The following is a 20,183-nucleotide window of genomic DNA, read 5'->3' on the forward strand; positions in this document are numbered from 1 at the left end:
GCGTGCCCACTGGAGAAACCGACAGTGGGTGCCCGAAATTCCAGACCCGGCCTAGGGTCTGCACGCCAGGCACAGCACGTGGACACCCCTTCTGAGGCAACTCAGGCAGCAAGCCAGAGTCAAAAGAAATGCAGAATCAGACTTCGAAACAGGGTGAGATAAAAGCTCAAAAAGCTGACTTTGGGTGGTTTTTGCCAGTTTGAAATTGTCATCAAATACCAATCTTACTTTAAGGCAACTGGGTCTTACCCTTTATTACAAGAGAATTTTTTCAGTCAGGAATATTTTTTATTTCACCCTTTCCTTCCCTTTTTTTTTTTTTTTTAAACATGCAGGGATTCTGGGCTTTGAGCTGGTGGGCCCAGGGAGGATGTGAGTGGCGGGCTCGGCTGGCCCTCCCACCCCTCAGAAGTGTCTTCTCACAGAGCTTGGCTGACACTTAGCTTTGCTGCTGCCCTGTGCCCGGGACAAGCCTCCCAGAAGGCGCTGGGCCAAGTGCTGCCCACGCAGGCCGCTCTAAGGAGGCCCCAGCCCAGGAAACGGCACAGCCCTGGGGGCTCTGCTGCACACAGACCGGCCCCTGGTCCCCCAGAGGCCAGAGGCTGCCCTGTCCCTGTCCCCCTCCTCCTCCCAGCAGGCCTGGAGGCCAGAAGACGCCTGGACCTTGCTGACCACGCCCCTACCACCACTGGGCTCTTCTTAGCAGAAAGCAGGCACTGTGGGGAATGGGCATGCTTGGGGGAGGGGTATGAGAAACTAAACCAGCTGGGGCCCAGGGTGGGGTGGAGAAATGTCTTAGAACACCCCAGGCCAAGTCTTTTCTTTCCTGTCCCTGGGTTCTTTGTGTCCACCGACTGCCATGTTCCAACTAGCAGCTGCCGCACCCCGAGTCACGTGTGTTCCGTCTGTCCAGTCTTAAGTCACCTGAGTTCCAGGTGAATGCGGGAACAGCTGAGCTCATCTAACCTTCACACACACTTGGGTGGTTTTTTCAATCATTCTTTTTTTGTGTGAAAAGTAACATATATACAAAAAAGCAATAAATTTCAAAGCACACTGCAACAATTAGTTACAGAACAGATTTCAGAGTTTGGTATGGGTTATAGTTTCACAATTTTAGGTTTTTCCTTCAAGCTGCACCAAGACACTGGAGACTAAGAAATACCAATATAGTGATTCAGCAGTCACACTCATTCGCCAAACACTTTCTTCTCTGCTATAACTCCACCTTCTCCTTTGATCTTTCTCCTAATCTTTAGGGGTATTTGGGCTATGTCCTTTCTAATTTTCTCATGTTGGAAGGGGCTGTTGATAATATGGGATGGGAGGACGGAACTAACTGATGTTCTGGAGAGGCTGGGCCCTCTGCATTTCAGGACTTACCTGGCCTAGTGCCCCATCTGGAGGTTGCAGGCTTCTGGAAAGTAATCATAGCACATAGAACTTTTGTAGAATCTCAGATAACACCCGAGTTAATGTCTTAGGGGTATTTTAATTGTACAAATGATCTCAGAGGGGCTCAATGGGGGCTGTCAAGTCTGTGAGCCCGGCTCAGTGGTAGGTAACCCAGTAGGGGCTCCTGCTCACGGCCCACCCCCTCCTCCCAGCTCAGCCTGGAATGTGCACCATGACCAGGGAGGAAAAAATAAGGCAGGAACTTTATTTAATATTAAGGTTGGGGTGGGGGGCCGGGGTCGGGAGAAGGGTCTGCTTCACTTGGTGATGGTGTTCCTGCGGAGAGAGGAGAGGGCCGTGAGTAGGGGAGGGCGGCGGGCCTCCCACCCCCACGAGCTCGCCCTGCCCACCCAGGCCGCCTCCCACTCACGCGTTCATGCTCTTGCCGCTGCCGCTGAGCACGATGTAGGGGGTCTTCTGAGCCTTCTGCTTCTCCTGGAGCAAAGCCACGGTGCCCAGGGGCGTGTCGCTGGAGCTCATCTTCTTCAGCAGCTGCAGGGCCAGGGCAGTCAGCACCAGCAGGAGCCGACCCCAGAGCCCACCTCCCCCAGCACCCCACGCCCCAGCAGGCCACCCACCGCCTCCTCATCCAGCTTCTTCATCCGCCGCTCAGTCTTCATCTTGCCTGAGCCCTTCCCATGGAAGCGGTGGGACAGCTGCCGGAAAGCCTGGGACACAGGGTGCGACCCGCATCAGAGCTGCCTGCACCCGCAGGAGCTTCACAAGCCGGGAGGCGATGGGGACAGGCACAGGGCACAGACCCTGGCCGCCTTGGGGGCTTCCAGCAGAGTAGGAGAGAGAAGTGGGATGTGCTGTAATGGAGGGCGCGTGGGCCCTGGAACGAGACCTGCTGAGAGGGACCTGGGTGGGGCACTTGGCTGGGGCTAGGGGAGGTGGAGGGGGGAGGCCAGAGCAGTGGAGAGAGCATTGCCAGGCACAGCAGTGCAGGGCAAGGAGGACGCAGGAAGGAGAGTTGGGGTGAGCCTGCAAGGGCCACCAGCCTTGAGCCAGAGCATCTGTGAGCACGTGGGGATCAGTGGAAAGGCCTGGACTCTGCCCACCGTAATGGTGGCCCTGAGCAGGGGAAACACCAAAGGGGCTTCATGCTTACAGGCCAAAGGCTAAGGGTCCAAAGTGCCCTTGCACAGGATCCTGAGCCTAACAGAGAGGGAAACTGAGGTATGGGTCCCAACACCTCCCCAGACCCCCCCAGTCAGTGGCTGGAAGGGCCAAGACCCCACTGCACATGCTGCTCCCAGCAGCTCTGCTGGAGGGTGTTGTGCAGCCTCTCCTGACCCTGCTCACCTCCTTGGGCGTGAGCTTGCGGCCCGTCTCGTCCACGTACTCGATCTTGACATCAGGCTTGTAGCCGTCCTTTTCCTTGAAGTCCTGGGTGAAGCCACGGTATTCCTCCCGCCGGCTGTACTTGTCATCGATGGCCCTGGCCCAAGACAAAGGGGCCTCAGCACGAGCGCTGCCTGGCCTGCCCGAGCTCCCAGCAGTCCCCGGGCAGGCGTGCCCCATCCGCGCGCCCCACGTACATCTTGTCCTCGATGCAGTACACGGCGGACGGCAGGGACTTGTTGGGCGCCTTCACCCGGGCCACCTTCTGCACTGTGGTCTCCAGCAGCCCTGGGGACGGGGGCGGTGAGGCCTGGGCGCCCACCCTGCCCCGCTCAGGCGGCCAGCGCCACGGCCCGAGGGCCAGCAGGTACCGTGGGACCCTCACACCAGGCGGTCAGAGGGTAGGATATGAAGCCCATTTTACAGACAAGTAGAGAAATCGGTCCACGTGCCGAGCTGGGCGCCTGAACCCGGGTCTCAGTACCTGGGCTGTTCCAGCCCCCCCCAACCACCCCCATGGGGCCCTGGAGACCCCAGCCTTTAAGAATGACCAGCGCCCCCAGGCCACCAAGCCCTTTACCCTTGTTCTGACACAGGAGCAGGGCAGCTGCCAGCCCTCTGTTCACGATGGGCTCCTCGTCCAGGATGGTGGTGGAGGAGGCAGAGAACTGGGGACGGCACACGGCGAGGGGGCTGGTGAGCGGGCCATGCGGTTCTCCTCTGTCCCCCAATCTGCTCCCCCGCCCCCCACCAGGTACAACGAGGCCCTTCCCAGGCCTGTGACACGTTTCACTCAACCCTTATGAGAACCCTACAAGGTTTAAGAACCATTTTACAGAAGAGGAAACTGAGGCTCAGAGAAACACTGAGTAACTTTCCCAAGGCCCCACAGCCAAGAAGGGGAACAGCTGGGGCTGCAGCCCAGGCCCCCAAGACCCCCACTCTGCCGTCCTCCCCCGCCAGCGTCCCCTCCTCACATCCTGCTGCTGCTTCTCCTCATCCAGGTTCACTGTGCTCCAGCCGATGTTCTCCTCCCCGTCGGATTCGGAGCCTCCGTTGGCTGAGCGCTCCTCGTCCCGCTCAAAGTCCTGGGGACAGAAGACCAGGTCGGCCCAGGCAGCCCCAGCCCCCAGCCGGCCGCTCCGAGCACCACGGCAGGAAGGGGCTGCCCAGGACCCACCATGAGCTCCTCCTGCTCCTCCCGGTTGCCGGCCAGCCCGTAGGTGGGGATCTCGCCCAGGGTCCGGCAGAACTCGGACGTGGCATTGAACACGATGGCACCCTTCCGCTCGGGGTCCTCGTCCTCCTCCCAGCCCCGTGGGCGCGCCTCTAGCTTCTTCACGATCTCCACCACCTGGGGGAGGGAGCAGCTGTGGGCAAACCCAGGCGTGTCTGGGGCAAGGCCATCGAGACCCAGGAACCCAGAGACCCTGCCCGCTAGTAAGGGAGCGAGACAACCCACCCCACGGCCCACCACAGCCCGCGACCGGTCTCCACTTGCTCAGACCCCTCGGTCCGTCTCCCCACCCGCCCTGACCTCACCAGGTCCCTCCTCTACCCCAAACCCGTCCACGGCTCCCTGCTGAGCCTGGAGTCAATACCCAAATCCCACCCGGCCCTCCACGACCAGGCCCACTCTGACCCTCTCTCTCCAAACCCCCTTGCCCACCACTCTCCGCCTCATACACCTTCCAGAATCCTCAATATGACAAGGCCTCTTGCCACTCTTCTGCCACCTGCTCTTCTCCCAACAAACTACAGCTTCAGGGCTTGGCTTAAACTTCACTTCTTTCAGAACCCTCTCCCTGAGGCCACAGGGCAGTCAGATGCCATTCTCTGACTGCCCGCAAGCTGTCTTCTCAAAGCTCCCTGCTCCACTGGGAAAGTAGGAGCCTTAAGAAAAGAACCTACATATTAAATCCAGCAAGTCACCCACAGATGCACCCATGCCGTCTGCCACCCTCCTACCTGGCACAGCTCCCATGGCCCATTCAAAATCTCAAGGGTTCTGCTCCTGCGGCCTACCCTCTCTCTAGCACCATTCACATCAGCCCACGGATACTATTTCTTTAAAAGAACACCCTCCCATAACCCCAGAGCCCCACTGCTCTGCCTTTTCCACAGCAAACTCTTAGGCGAGCCCACGTCTCCACCCCCTTTCCTTCCATTTTAAAATTTTAGTTACATTTACTTTATATTTTCCCATTTTCATTTTTGGTTGATTTTTACATCCCATGTTGCCCAAAAAGGTATTAAAGAGTTTCCCATGGGATAGGGAGACTAACACACTAGCTTAAAAGTTTATTTCCTGCCTTTCATGCAAGCGCAGGTTGAGTTACATTTATTTTTAAATGGGCTGCACCACCAACACAAAAGCGCTAAACGGCCAACACATGCATGTGTCTTTAAAAATAACAATAACCACAGAGCCCCACGTGCCCATCACCAGGATGAGAAGCAGCACCTCTAACAACCCTTGCATGGGGGTGTCCATGGTTCCCAGGTTCTCTCTATTGTTTTCCCACATAAGGCTCTGCCCATGAACAATGCATTATTTCACTGTGCATTTTTAAAAGATGACATAATCTGAGTCATACTGTATAATTCTATGATTTGTTTTTGCTAAATATTTTTGAGATGAGTATTGAAGAGACTGTGGTTCATTAGCTTTTTGCTACAGAATCATATTCCGTGATGTGAACAGACCTCAATCTTGTGATCCAGTCCACTGAGGATGGACTTGTTTTGCTGTCACTAATAATGCAGCCAGAGGCACCCTGAGGCTTGCCTCCCCATGCACAAGTTCCTTGGGGGCACACATGCAGAGTGGGCCATGCTGGGCTGTGGAGCACAGGGTCCTTCAACTATACTAGACGATGCAATGTCCTTCCCACCACGGACGGAGATCAGAGAGACACTTGCAGCCATGAGTCAGAACCCCATGCATATCTAGGCAAAGAGGCCCAAGTCCAAGGAGACCCAGGGTGGGACACAAGCAGCTGAGAAGTGCCACACACAGAAGTATCCCCAGAGAGAAAAGAGACTGCAGCAGGACTGCTGGCAAGAGGTGCACACACACTCAATCCAGTCTCTGTTTGCTGGATCACTTAAATGCAAAACAGACCTTTCTGGATGACCCTATCTGGCTCCCCAGGGCAGAATACCCTAACGGGGAAGAAACCAGAAAAACCTTATGGGAAAACAAAGGGGGGGTGGGTGCTTACTGAACTGCAGTAAGACAGGACAGGTCCCAGAACTGCCAAAGGGCACTGAACGAGGATGAGAATTTAAACAAAATCATAGGTGGTGGGGAGAGAACTCTGCACAACAACAAATGGAACAAATAAAGATTCCTAGAGAAGGAACAGAAGAACAAAGTTCTCTCCTGGACTTGAAATAATTGCACATTACAGGGCAATCTTGAAAACTGTGCCACATATTCAGAGCAAGAATCAGGGGCAGAAGAGCTAAGAAGATCTGAACAGTTAAACATAGGCTACTCTAAATGCCCAGAATAAGTTGGACCAAACGCCAAAAAGCTTTAACACAGAGTCAATCAACTATGAAACCCTAGGCGAGAGGGAGAGATTGACCTTTAATTTAGAGATAACAAAATCAGATGCCCAAGCATCAGCAAAAAATTACAAGCCATACCACAAAATGGCTCAGTCAAGGGAACAAATTAAAACTTCAGGGAAGATACAGAATTTGGAACAACATCTAGACAGAAGAGCACTAAGAAAAGAGAACTTGAATAGCATGACAAAAGAACCAGACCTGACAGACACATACAGAACATTACATTCTGTGCTGGTCTGAAAGGATGTATGTCCCCTAGAAATGCCATGTTTTAATCAAAATCCCATTTTGTAAAGGCAGAATAATCCCTATTCAATACAGTACGTTTGAAATTGTAATCAGATCATCTCCCTGGAGATGTGATTTAATCAAGAGTGGCTGTTAAACTGGATTAGATGACAACATGTCCCCACCCATTCGGGTGGGTCTTCTGGACTCCTATAAAAAAGGAAACATTCTGAAGAATGAAGGAGATTCAGAGAGAGCAGAGCAGAATAACACAGCCATGAGAAGTGGAGTCTGCCAGCCAGCGACCTTTGGAGATGAAGAAGGGAAATGCCTCCTGGGGAGCTTCCTGAAACAGGAAGCCAGGAGAAGAAGCTAGGAGACAACACCATGTTCACTGTGTGCCCCTCCAGATGAGAGAGAGAAACTCTGACTGTGTTCATCATGTGCCCTTCCACCTGAGAGAGAAATCCTGGATTTCACTGGCCTTCTTGAACCAAGGTATCTTTTCCTGGATGCCTTAGACTGGACATTTCTATAGACTTGTTTTAATTGGGACATTTTCTTGGCCTTAGAACTGTAAACTAGCAACTTATTAAATTCCCCTTTTTATAAAGCCATTCAGTTTCTGGCATATTGCACTCCAGCAGCTAGCAAACTAGAACACATCCCAAACAGAATACACATTCTTCTCAAGTGAATGTCGGTTATTCTGCAGGATGCCACTTCTTGGATCACAAAACAAGTCTCAATACATTTTTTTTTAATTAAAAAAAAATTACAAGAAACACAAACATTCCCAACACATACACTCAATACATTTTAAAAGACTGAAGTTATACAAGGAATCTTCTCTGATCACAATAGAATGAAGCTGGAAATCCACAACAGGCAGAGAACTGGAAAATCTACAACTATACAGAAGTTAAATACATACTCAAAATGATAAATAGGTCAAAGAAACCAGTAAATATCTTGAGATGAATGAAAATAAGAACACAACATATCAAAATTTATGGGATGCAGCAAAAGTAATGCTAACTTTATACACATAACGCATTACTTTATACACTTAAATGCTTGTATTAAAAAAGAAAAGACAGTTAAAATCAAAGACCAAGCTGCATACTCTTGGGTGTGAACTTAGAGAACTAGAAAAAGAACAGCAAACTAATCCTAAAGCAAACAGAAGGGAAAAAATAAAGATCAGAACAGAAATAAATGAAATAGAGAATTTGAAAAAAAAATAGAGGTCACTAGCAAGACCAAAAGTTGGTTATTTGAAAAGATCATTAAAATTGACAAACCTTTAGCTAGACTGATAAAGAAAAAGAAAGAGAAGATGCAAATGAAGTCAGAAATGAGAGGGGGGACATTACTACTGACCTCATAGAAATAAACAGTCATAAGAGAATACTATGAACTGGACGCCCACAAATTAGACAACCTAGATGAAATGGACAAATTCCTAGAAACACAAGAATAACTTACACTGACTCTAGAAGAAACAGATCTCAACATAACAATTACAAGTAAACAGACTGAATTGGTCATCAAAAACCTCCCAACAAAGAAAAGCCCAGGACCAGACGGCTTCACTGGTGAATTCTACAAAACATTCTAAGAATTAACTCCAATACTGCTCAAACTCTTCGGAAGAATTGAAGAGGAGGGAAAGCTAAGTAAATCATTCCACGAGTCCAACATCATCCTAATACCAAAACCAGATACAGGTACCATAAGAAAATAAAATTAAAGACCATTTCTCTTGTGAATAAAGATGTAAAATATCCTCAACAAATTGAATTCAACAGCACACTGAAAGAATTGTACACTGTGATCAAGTGGAATTTACCCCAGGTGTGCAAGAGTGGTTCAACATAAAAAAATGAATTGATGTAATGCACCATATTAATGGAGCAAAAGGAAAAAAAAAAAACAACACATGATTATCTCAATTAACAGAAAGGCACTTGACAAAATCCAGCATCCCTTCTTGATAAAAATACTTAGGAAACTAGGAGTATAAGGAAAAACCCACAGCTAGCATCATACTCTAAGGTGAAAGACTGAAAACTTCCCCTCAGAGATCAGGAACAAGACTGTCACCACTGCTGTTCAACACTGTACTGTACTGGAACTGGCAAGTCTGGCCAGAGCAATTAGGCAAGAAAAAGAAATAAAAGGCATCCAAATTGGAAAGGAAAAAATAAAATTTTCACTATCTGCAGATGGTATGATCCTATATATAAAGTCCCCAAAAATCTGCAGGAAAGCTACTGGAGCTAAAAAATGAGTTCAGCAAAGTGGTAAGGTAAAAGACCAACAGGCAAAAATCTGTGGTGTTAATATACACTAGTAATGACCATTCTGGGGAGGCTAGTAAGAAAAAAATTCCATTTATGATGGCAGTTAAAAGACTCAAATATCAAGGCATAAACTTAACCAAAGATGTAAAGGACTTACACATGGCAAACTACAAAACTTTGCTAGGTGAAATCAAAGAAGATCTAAATAAATGGCCAGACATTCCATGCTCACAGACTGGAAGACTAAATATCGTTAACATGCAAATTCTACCCAAAATGATTTACACATTCAACACAATCCCAATAAAAATCTCAACAGCCTATTATGCAAAAATGGAAAAGCCAATCATTAAATTTATTTGGAAGGTTAAGGGGCCCCAAATGGCCAAGCCATCTTGAAAAAGATGAAGTTGGAGGACACACAATTCCTGACTTTAAACTTATTACAAAGCTACAGTGGTCAAAACAGCAAGGCACCGGCACAAGGATAGATATATAGACTCATGGAATTGAAGTGAGAGCTCAGAAATAGACCCTCACATCTATGGCAAGTTGATTTTCTTTTGGGGGTGTGTGTGTGTGGGGGGGGGTGCATGGTCCAAGAAGGCAAGCTAATTTTTGACAAGGCTGCCAAATCTACTCAATTGCGAAAGAACAGTCTCTTCAACAAATGGTGCTAGGAGAGCTGGATATCCATATGGAAAAGAATGAAGGACGGTCGCTATCTTACACCACATACAAAAATTAACTCAAAATGGATTAAAGACCTAAATGTAAAAACTAGGACTATAAAACTCCCAGCAGCAAACATAGGGAAGCATCTGCAGGATCCTGTGTTAGGCAATGCTTTCTTACACTTTATATGCAAGGCACAAGAAACAAAAAAAGAAATCAGATAAATTGGACCTCATCAAAATTAAATACTTTTGTGTTTTTTGAAGTCACAGGACTTTATCATGAAGGTGAAATGACAACCTTCTCAGTGGGAGAAAATATTTGAAAACCACATATCCAATAAGGATTTAATAACCAGAAAATATAAAGAACTTCTACAACTCAAGAACAAAGAGAGATAACCCAATTAAAAAGTGGGTCAAGAATTCAGATCTTTCTCCAAATAAGATATTCAAACAGCCAATAAGCACATGAAAAGATGCTCAACATCATTAGTCATTAGGGAAATGGAAATCAAAACCACAATAAGAGGGTGGTACGATGGTGCTAAAGCAGGCAGAATTTTTGCCTGCCATGCTGGAGACCCAGGTTCAATTTCTGGTGCCTGCCCATGCAAAAAAAAAATGTAAAACAGATCTGATAAATACTAAAGGCAGTGCAATGGTGGCTCAGTGGCAGAGTTCTCACCTGCCATGCCGGAGACCCAGGTTCGATTCCCAGTGCCTGCCCATGCAAAAAAAAAAAAACACAATGAGATATCATTTCATACCACCTAGAATAGCAACTATAAAAAAAACAGAAAATTACAAGTGAGGGAGAGGATACGGACAAACAGGAATACTCATTCATTGATGGGGGGAATGCAAACGGGGTAACTGCTATGGAAAACAGTTTAGCAGTTTCTCAGAAAGTTAAAGATAGAATTACCTATGAAACAGCAACCCCTCTATTAGGTCTATATTCAAAAGAATTTAAGGCAGGGACCCAAAGAGATAAATATTTTAATTTTTATTTATTTTTTGCATGGGCGGGCACCAGGAATCAAATCCAGGTTTCCGGCATGACAGGTGAGAACCCTGCCTGCTGAGCCACTGTGGCCTGCCCTCGAACAGATATTTTCACACCGATGTTCAAAGCCACATCATTCACAATTGCCAAAAGACAGAAGCTACTCACATATCCATCAAGTGAAGAACAGAAAAACAAAATACGGAATATACATACAACGGATTATTATTCATCAGTGAAAACGAATCAAGTTCTGATTCATGTGATAACATGGATGAATCCTGAAGACATCATGTTGAGAGAAATAAGCCAGACACAAAAGAACAAATACTGTATGATCTCACCAACACGAGATAATTAGAATAAGCAAACTAATAGAGTCAGAATCTAGACTATAAGTTACTGGGGGCTGGGCTGGGTGTAGGCAATGAGGAGTTAATGCTTAAATTGTAGAGAATTTCTATTGGTGTTGATTGCTAAGTTTTGGAAATGGATGGTGGTGATGGGAGCACAACATCGTGAGTGTAATTAACATACTGAGTTATATATGGGAATGTGGTTAAAAGGGGAAATTTTAGGTTGTACAGATCTTAGAATAAAAGTTCAAAGAAACAGTGAACCCTATTGTAAATGATGGACTATAGTTAAAAGTACAACATAAAAATGCTCTTTTGTGAATTATTAACAAATGTACCTCGCTAATGCAAGGTGTTAATAATAAGGTGGCATATGGGAACTCTGTATTTTTATATTTTATGCATGATATTTCTGTAAACCTACAACTTCTGCAGCAACAAGAAAAATTAACTAAAAAAAAAAAAGATCCATGCAGTAACTGCCTCAGAGATTCCAACATCCTTACTGCCAAGGATAGTTTTCTCAACCCTCCCCTCCAGTGTCATCTTCCATACCCCACTCGAAATCTCAGGCCCAAGAACTCTCTCAGGTCACTATGTCCTAGCTTCACAGCTCACTGAGTTTATTAACCTAAATCCAACAATTCTTCAACCTCACCAAGATCTCCACTCCAATTCTTCATATCCAGCATTCCCCTTACTATTCGGCTTGGATTCTGTGGTGCGTAATCTCTCCTTTGCAATCACCTTACCTGTCTGGCTCACCCCTCTTCCTATTAATCCAAACACCCACCTGCTCTCAGCTGACTACATCCGAACAGCTATACGTGGCTAGAGAAATCCATAAACGCCTTGACCAGACCCACTTCAAATTCACAGGCATTCAGCTCTGATGCAGAATCACCACTGATTTCAACTGGGAAGTCTCTAGCGCCCCACGGATCTGCTCTTCTTCCTCAGTGTCTGACATCCACTCTCCAAAACGATGTCTTACCTGCTCTCTTCTTCAACTTCCCATATTCACCTCACCCTCCATTCCCCACCCCTTCACTGAAAAGCTTGAAAACCATCATGTAGGAGCTCCCTTAATTTCCCCCAACCAAAGTTACCGTATTTCACACACACACACATACACACACACACACACACACACACACACACACACACACACACGGGCCCTATCTTGCCCCCATGTTCGCTCCTGAAATAAATGATGACGTAGCCTGGCTTCTCTCCACGTGTCTTCTAGGCCGACCTCCACTGGTACTCTGGAACCCATCTTTGCTTTCCTTCTTGAGGATTTGGCTCCTGTTTTCTCCTCTTTCATCATTACTATATCCTTCCCTCCTGGACTGACATCAAACATACTCTAGAATTTCATCACTTAGAAAAAATTTCAAAAATACCCCTTTGGGGGTGTGAAACTTGATGAGATACTGGCTAAAACAAAAATAAAATTTAAAAAGACGTTTGGGGAGGTGCGAAGGTAGTTCAGTGGTAGAATTCTCACCTGCATGTGGGAGACCCGGGTTCGATTTCCGACCCATGCACTTTCCCAAAAAAGCAAGCAAAAAATACAAACAAAAAACAGTAAAAAATTCAACAAATGGTGCTACAATAATGGAATACTCACATGGAAAAATGATGAAATGTGACCCTGCCACAGAGCATTACAAAAAAAAAAAAAGACATTTTGGAGGATAACTGGCAAATTGTGTTATATGGATTGGCTACTTTATAGCATTTATGGAGCTTTCTTAGGCCACGTGGTTATAAAGGACAGTGTCCTTGTTTTCAGGAGATGCCTGCTGAAGTCTTTAGGGATGAAGTATCACAATGTCTCCAACTGATTTCAAAGTGATTCAGGAGAAAAAAAGAAGGTGAAATGAAAACACTGTGACAAAATACTCACAATGACTGAATCTAAGAAGAATCTAAAGTTGTTCACTGTAGCACTCTTTCAACTCTTCTGCATGTAAACGGTTGGGAGTATGGCTCAGGTATGCTTTTAAAACTTCCCAGGTAATTCGAATGTGCAGCCAGGCTGAGAACCACTGAGCCAAATATTCTTCACTGGCATAAAACTCTACAATTCTTAGATGTAACTTTTAAATATTAATGTTATTAATCCTCAAGTATAAAAAAAACTCCTTTGATTCTCACTCCCTCCAGCTACTGCCCCATTTCTCTGCTCCTCCTCAGAACAGGGGTGAGTGGGCACACGATGGCCCACTGGCTGTCTAGAAATGAAGTTTTATTGGAACACGGTCACACCCATTCATTTGTATTTTGTCTGTAGGTTGGATGTGGCTGCTTTCACCTCAATGGCTGAGCACCTCAACAGCTCCAACAGACCATAGGCCTTTAAGGTCAAAATTTACTATCTGGCCCTTTAACAGAAACTTCACTTAATGCTGCTCTAGAGAATTGTCCCTAGGTTCTGCCCCAACTTTCTCAACCCCCATCTCTTCCCAGTCTCCTCCTATTCACAGAAACTGCCTCCACTGTGCCAAATCTGACTTTGCCTCACAGTATAATACGAAAGTTCTGTCCTTATACACTTGGCTACTCAAGGACTAAAAATATTCTTAGTGAAACCTCACTCCTAAGAGTAGATCCCTGGCTCTACTCTACCCCAGGCTTACTGCTCCTTGAGCCACACTCTCTCCCTGGGTGGGAGGTGAAGGGGCGAGCATGAACTCTGGAGTCCAGCTGTTTGAATCCCAACTGTGCCACGTACCAGCCATATAACCTTGGGTAATTTGTCTAACGCACATGCCTCAGTTTCCTCATCTGTAAAATGGAGATAACAGAACCTTTCTCAGAGGGTGCTGTTTTGAGGATTGAATGAATCAATACACATAAAGCACTTTAGTAGCGCCCAGCACACATCCATGCCCTAGCAGGATCATCAATGTCCATGGCTTCAGTCCTCACAAGCTGGCCCACTGATCTCTCCACTCCAGCTGACCCACCATTCCTCACTCTGCCCCAGCCTTCCCGGTCCTCGAGCGGCCTAAGGGCACTCCTCCTAAGGACATCCACTGTCCCAACCAAATGCCCAATCTTTCCACCCTACTGACACCCCAAGTCTTGATAAAGATTTTCAAGTTTCAAATCAAATTTCATCCCTTGAAAGGTCTTGCCTGAATACCCAATCTAAGGTACTAACACTCTAGTTTCTCTAAGTCATCCTGTATCATTACTGTCTGCCAAGCTCACTACTGGAATTTACTGCGTTTCTGCTCACGTGTTCACAAGTTCACTGTACTGTTTCCCCCCTACTAGAAGGCAGGTTTCGAGAATACAGGGTCCCTGTCCTTCCAGTTCACCAGCGACTCCCCAGCCCTGAGAACAATGCCTTGCTCTCAGAAGGCATTCAAGGAATATATGCAGAAGTAAAAAAGAGAAAGATCCAACCACTAAAACATCTCAACAGTGAAAACAGGCAGAAATCTGGAAATCCGCTACAACACATTATTAAAAAGGAGAATTCAGATTGGACCATGGGTACTGGTTAGAATGACGCATGTGCATGTGCTCAAAGGGACAGGTCACCACAGACACACATGCTACCAAAAGTCCTGCTGAGGCCAGCAGCCACTCACCCCCAAGCCTTCAGAACCCCTTACCTTCTCGCCACTGTCTCGCAGCTGCTGGAGCTGCCGCAGCCGGCGCCCCTTCTCCAGCTGCTTCTGTAGTTCCAGCTCGGCCTCATCCTCCTCTAGTGCCTCTGGGGACCCGGAGCGCAGAGCGCTGCCCTCCTCTGGGGGAAACACAGGAGATGCCTGCTCAGATCGCCTCCTTGGACCCGGGGCTCTGGTTCCTGCCCTGTGTCCCCCTCCCATACCCCCGCCACCTGGGTGCCCCTCACCGTCGTCACTGATGTCCATGTTCTCCACACGGGTGTCATCTGACTGGGGGGGCTGAGCCACTGGCTCCTTTTCCTCCTCCTCCTGGGCCTCCTCGTCAGCCTCGGGCACTCGGCGCCGACCCCGGCCCCGCAGCCTGGGGAAAGTGGTCTCCCCAGTGAGCACAGGCCCCTAGGCTAGGCCAGCCCAGCCCAGCCCAGCCCAGCCTCACCCCCACCCCCGTGCCCAAGCCTGCCTGGAGCCAAAGTCCCCATCTTGAGTCTGGTCCCCAAGAGGCAGCAAGTCATCGGCCCGCACCACCACCTCCTTCTCCTTCTTGCGGATTTTCTTCACCCTCCGCTTGGCCTTTTTAAAGGTCACCTTAGGGGACGGGAGGAGAGGAGAGGCGAGGTGTGAGGAGGGGGAAGGGGGATGGCAGGCCAGCCACAAACTCAAAATGAACCCCTCTTCAGCATTATTCCCTGCCAGCATTATTCTGATAGCACACAAGGGGGTGGGGGTTGTTATCATCATTCCCATTTGTAGAGATGAGAAAACTGAGGCACAGAAAGTTTAAGTGACTTGCCCAAGGTCACCCAGCTCCTAAGTGGGAGAAGGGGCTTGTAAATCTTGGCAGTCTGGCTCCATAGTCCCTGCTCTTAACCAAGCCATCTCCGGAGGCTGCAGGGTGCTCACCATCTCCTCGGGTGTGAGGTACTCAGAGGCAAGCCGGGGCCCAGCCGTACTCAGGGACTGAGCCTGCAGTCGCAGCTTGGCCCGGATCTCTTCCAGCTCCCGTTCCCGTAGGCCGTCGGCCATGCCACCCTGCTCCAAGCGGAAGGAGTGTGGCCGCTCCCCCTCAAGCTCCTCATCATACTTTGACAGGATAGAACGGGGCTTTTGCTGTAAGGCAAGAGGTATGGGTTGGGACCCAGCCTGGCTCCCAAACAGGCACTGAGCCACGTTCTCCTCACAGCCCCCTCCCCCGTCAGCCTGTGGCCACCCGCTCTGCCTAGGCCTGCCTGGGCCAAGTCATCCACACTCTCGTCCTCCGCATAGGGCAAGTAGTCAGGCTTCTTCTTTCGCAGCTCCACGTTCTTCTCTGCCCGCTCCTTATCCACCAGGTTCACGTTCACCAGCACATCCTCCTCCTCCTGCAGCACACCTGGGGACAGGGTAAAGGCAGTGGCTACGTGTGCCCGTCCTCAGTGCAGCAGGGTCCAGGCTCCCACCAGGGCACCTGACTCACGCACCTTTGTCCTTCAGGGTAAGGATCATGGTCTCCCCTTCTCGGAAGGAATCGATGGCATGTTCCACAGTGAGGCCCTGCAAGTCCCGGGCACTGTACAGATCCTAGGGGGTGGAGGAGGGGCCAGCTGAGTCAGGAGCCCCCGACACACCCCAGTACTGGGGGCCCAGCACCTGGAGAGCATTGCCTCCTCCAACCCGCTGATCCTGCAGCCTCACCTGCCGCCGCTGCCCAAACTCTTCCTCCACCAGAGTGCTGACACCAAACTCTTGGTCCATCTCTTCCAGCAGCTTGGCCTGTAGGACAGGGAGAGGTGTAACTTATAACCTGCATGCCATTCAGCATCACCAGAAAACACTTGTCATGGTATACACCGAGACTATACCAAACGGAAGTGCAAAAAGTACAGACCTTGCAGGCAAACTGCTGAGTATCCAAAGCAGATGCCACTGACCCCGGCCCTCCCAATTCTGGGCCCAGTTGCACCTTCCAAGGGTCAGTCTCCTGCCTCATCACCCAGCCAGATCACCAGAGGCACGTGGCAACTAGTCCAAACTGCTCACAGTCCTCACCCTCTTTTCTGCCAAGTCCTTCTCCTTCTGAAGCTGTCGGCTCCTCTCTATCCAGGCCGCAGTGTCATCCAGCCAGGGGTCATCCTCCCCTAGCGTCTTTATCTTCCTGAAGGGGGAAGAAAGGGGCCCACTGAGGAGCCCAGCCCCTGCTCCCCCTGCCCCAACTCCACAACTCAAGAGTTCCTTGACAGCCTCTTCAGCCCTTCCTGTGCCCACCCCGGCTGGGACCCCTCACCCCAGCTTCTGGTTCAGGAGGCGCTTTTCCTTGGCAGCCGCCAGCTTCTCTCGCAGTTCCTCTCGCTGTCGCAAGGCCATGGGGTTGATGACATCGGCAGCCACAGGCTCCTCCTTGGTGCCCGCCTCTGGAAGGGGGGCCTAGATGTGAGGCTACGCCTGCCCCATGGCTGGTGGGGAAAGGAGGGAGCCACTCACCCTGCCCCCTTCCAGCTCAGGGTGCCAGAAGGGGCCAGGAGAGGGGGGAAGAAATCCTTGTCTCCCTACTCCTGCTTCATCCCACATCCTCATGTCATCCCATGCAGCAGGACGGCACCCTCCACACCTTCCAAAAACCCCTCAAAATAATAATAATAATAATAATAATAAACCAACATCTACGGCCCAGAGCAATCTGCAGTAACTGTGCCCCTCTCTCAGCCCATGTAATATCACTTCTCAGTCAGTGTGAGTATGCAATGACTAGCTGTTCAAATTTACAGAAGGAGAGTCCCAGAATCCCATCGTGATGGGCAGGGAGGGTGTCTTCGGGCAAGTGCATACACACATGAAACCACTAAATTGTACTGAATCTGCACTTTAACCCCACTCTTCAAAGACCCCCTTCAGATGGTCCCTTTCCCCGACCCACAGCCCTCCTTCACCCCATCCTCAGCCCCACACTCACCCTTCTTGACAGCATTGACCTCCAAGGGTTTCAGCCCCAACTTTGCCCGGAGTTTACTAAGGAAGAGAGGCACAAGTGTTAGGGGCTGTCAGAGAAATAGGACATCAAATGCATTTCTGAACAAAAAAGAGAGTGAAAACAGGACGAGAATGAATGCTCCTAAGGCTCCCAATCATGGGGGCACTGGGAAGGGCTTTGGCCTCCAGAACACAGAACACGGTACTGGGCATGGCGTGCCCCTCACCAGTGGAATGTCACTTGGGTTTCTGTTTCCTCTTCATAACCCAAACAGTTGGCTAAGAGGACTGAGATGGCCCTTCCAACTCCAGTCAGAATGCTTTATTATGTAAAAGCTTCCACAAGCAATCACCCCAGAAGCCACTTCTCTCAGGGGGGAAAAAAAATAGAACTACAAGGAACACAATACTTACTTGGTCTCCTCGATGCTGAGTGATGAGGCATCTCCTGAACTGGTGGTTTTGGAGCTAGCAGCTGGAACAAGAAATGTGGCTTAGGAGCTGAACCAGGGTCAAGATGCCAGCATCCCTTATCCAGCACCTGAGCCTTGCTGAGACACCTGCAAACAGCAGCAACTGTGGCCTTCCCTCACAGTCTTCCTCCTAACAACTCTTCCTATCTGAGCTGCAGCCTCTGAGAATCCTGCTTCTACATACTTCCCTTTTCTGTCCCAAGAGGGCCAATCTTCTGCATCCCTCCCTCACACTGCCACCTCTCTACCTTTGTACGTTGCACCTTCAACCTGCACTGCCCTCGCTCTGGCCTTGTTTGCACTGTAAAATCCTACCCAAATGCAAAGATGAAACACCATCTTCTCTGTGAAGGCCTGTCAATTACTGGATCAGAACTAACTGCTCTCTCCTGAAACCCATAGCACGGTTACTATTTCTGGGGCTGTTTCTCCCTGACAGTACAGGGACCATAAGGGCAGCATGACTGAGTCAGGGGCTGACCAAATCTACACATGTGATTCATATATCAAGAAGCAAACACTTTTTAGTGCCAGTTCTGTTATGCTGGATGCTGGGAACAGAGACAGAAAAGCATTTCAGTCCTCTTCCACCCACTTCACAAACAGCAAATTACTTCACTGAACATCACAGAGAGAAGTTAGACACCCCAGCTAGCTGCCACCTGGCTTGCATTCCCACCCTATCAACCTACCTCTTTATCCAAAGGTTCCTTTCTCCACCTGGGCCTAAGATTCCAACCCCTTTGAGCTCTCTCCAAGGTCAACAGCCCCATTTCTAAACCTATTAGCTATTTTTTAGTTCTGGTTTTGCTTAATCTCTTGTGGCATGTCACTCCCCTTCTAAAACCACTATCTTAAACAAACAAACAAAAACATTCTTCCCGCAGACCTCATGCTTGAGACTCACCTGGTTTTCCTCCTTTGGCTCCTCTACCTGCATTTTTGGAGCATTGTCCTCTGCCCACTTCTAAAACGTTGGCATTTCTCAGGTTCCCGTCCTGACCCTTTTTTCTCACACCTCACTCTTTCTCAGTGGACTTCATTTGTCAACCAAATACTCATACCCCCGCAAATGACCCTATTCAGCCCTGACCCTGTGTTTCTCCATGCATGTCAAACTCAATATGCCCCTAAACTGAATTTATTATTCCCCTCCTCCCACAAGTCTGCTTTTCCTCTCATCTTCCCCATTTCAATAGACAGCTCCACCACCAACCTAGATGCTCAGGTCAAAATCCAACGGGCCATCCTCAATTCCTTTCCTTCACCACCCTCATCCAAGTTCTGACTTCTAAGCACTTCTTCCATCTGTCTCCGGGCTCTATTCCATTGCTGCTGCTTTGGCACTGTCCAACATCAGCCCACACCTGTTTTTCTGCCTCCAGTCTTGCCTACTCTGAATCCACCCCTCCAAGCAGCGAACTTTACAAAATGTGAATCTGATCATCTCACTTCTCAACTGAAATCCATGACTCCCTGCTGCCCTAAGGACAATCTGCACACACTATAGTGACCTCATTCATTCATCCTTTAACTTACTCAACACATCAATTTAAGGCCTGTGATGTGACAGACAACTGAGGTCTCTAGAGAGCCTCAAAGGAGGACCCTTTAGTAACTAGGGCTGACGGAGAGAACCCGGGGCGGTGCTCGGCGAGCACTTGTCCCTAATCCCAAGGCCCGCACGCGGCGGGACCCCTGAAGGCCCCGTCCCTCCGCAGGTCCTACTCCTCACCCGCCTCGTAGCCGTCATCGCGCTTCTCCCGCTTCACACGCCGCTCGGAGGGCTCGGCCTGGCTGCGCTCCCGCCCGTGCGCGCCGCCCCGGGCCTCGGCCTCAGCTCCGCGCCGTCCGCTCCCGCGCTCGCCCCCGCGCTCCCGGCTCCTCTTCCTTCGTTCGCCGCCGCCGCTGCTACCGCCGCCGCCGCTCCGATGCTTGTGTTTTTTGTGCTCCCGGTGCCGCGGCGGCTGCTCGGTGGTGCCCCCGGTGCCGGCCGCCGCTGTCGTCCCGGCCGCCTCCTTCTCGCCGCGGTGCTTCTTGGACGACCCCATGGTGGAACGTCTGCCCCGAGCGGGCCGCCGCCGAGCCCCGACGACGCAAAATGGGAACGCTTCCGGGTCGCCCGGCGGCTGCCGTGTTGCCGGAAACCAAGAGCGGCTGCTTCCGTCG

At 49.4% G+C, this 20,183-nt stretch overlaps 1 protein-coding gene across 1 annotated transcript; it reads right to left on the reverse strand.

Annotated features, from left to right (window-relative positions):
* Positions 1 to 1,639: 1,639 nt before the first annotated feature.
* On the reverse strand, positions 1,640 to 20,172 carry SART1 (spliceosome associated factor 1, recruiter of U4/U6.U5 tri-snRNP). The gene is made up of 20 exons (XM_077115667.1): positions 19,750 to 20,172; positions 17,956 to 18,016; positions 17,525 to 17,580; positions 16,859 to 16,985; positions 16,624 to 16,729; positions 16,270 to 16,347; positions 16,056 to 16,155; positions 15,825 to 15,967; positions 15,499 to 15,705; positions 15,059 to 15,183; positions 14,826 to 14,959; positions 14,584 to 14,717; positions 3,980 to 4,153; positions 3,777 to 3,887; positions 3,380 to 3,467; positions 2,997 to 3,087; positions 2,761 to 2,896; positions 2,034 to 2,123; positions 1,826 to 1,947; positions 1,640 to 1,731 (listed from the first exon to the last, which is right to left on the reverse strand). Exons 1-20 carry the CDS (start codon positions 20,063 to 20,065, stop codon positions 1,713 to 1,715), a joined length of 2,418 nt encoding a protein of 805 aa, XP_076971782.1. The 5' UTR covers positions 20,066 to 20,172; the 3' UTR covers positions 1,640 to 1,712.
* Between the last annotated feature and the right edge of the window lie 11 nt (positions 20,173 to 20,183).

Source organism: Tamandua tetradactyla, chromosome 9, assembly GCF_023851605.1.
Source record: "Tamandua tetradactyla isolate mTamTet1 chromosome 9, mTamTet1.pri, whole genome shotgun sequence".
Taxonomy (NCBI): Eukaryota; Metazoa; Chordata; class Mammalia; order Pilosa; family Myrmecophagidae; genus Tamandua; species Tamandua tetradactyla.

Bases quoted from the DNA above. Each gene is read 5' to 3' on its own strand.
- SART1 (XM_077115667.1), bottom strand. From the start codon at position 20,065: ATGGGGTCGTCCAAGAAGCACCGCGGCGAGAAGGAGGCGGCCGGGACG. The intron at 17,581-17,955 runs GTAAGTATTGTG...TCTCTTCCTTAG, and splicing joins CTCAGCATCGAGGAGACCAA to TAAACTCCGGGCAAAGTTGG. The intron at 2,124-2,760 runs GTGAGCAGGGTC...CCTGTGTCCCAG, and splicing joins GCAAGCTCACGCCCAAGGAG to GCTTTCCGGCAGCTGTCCCA.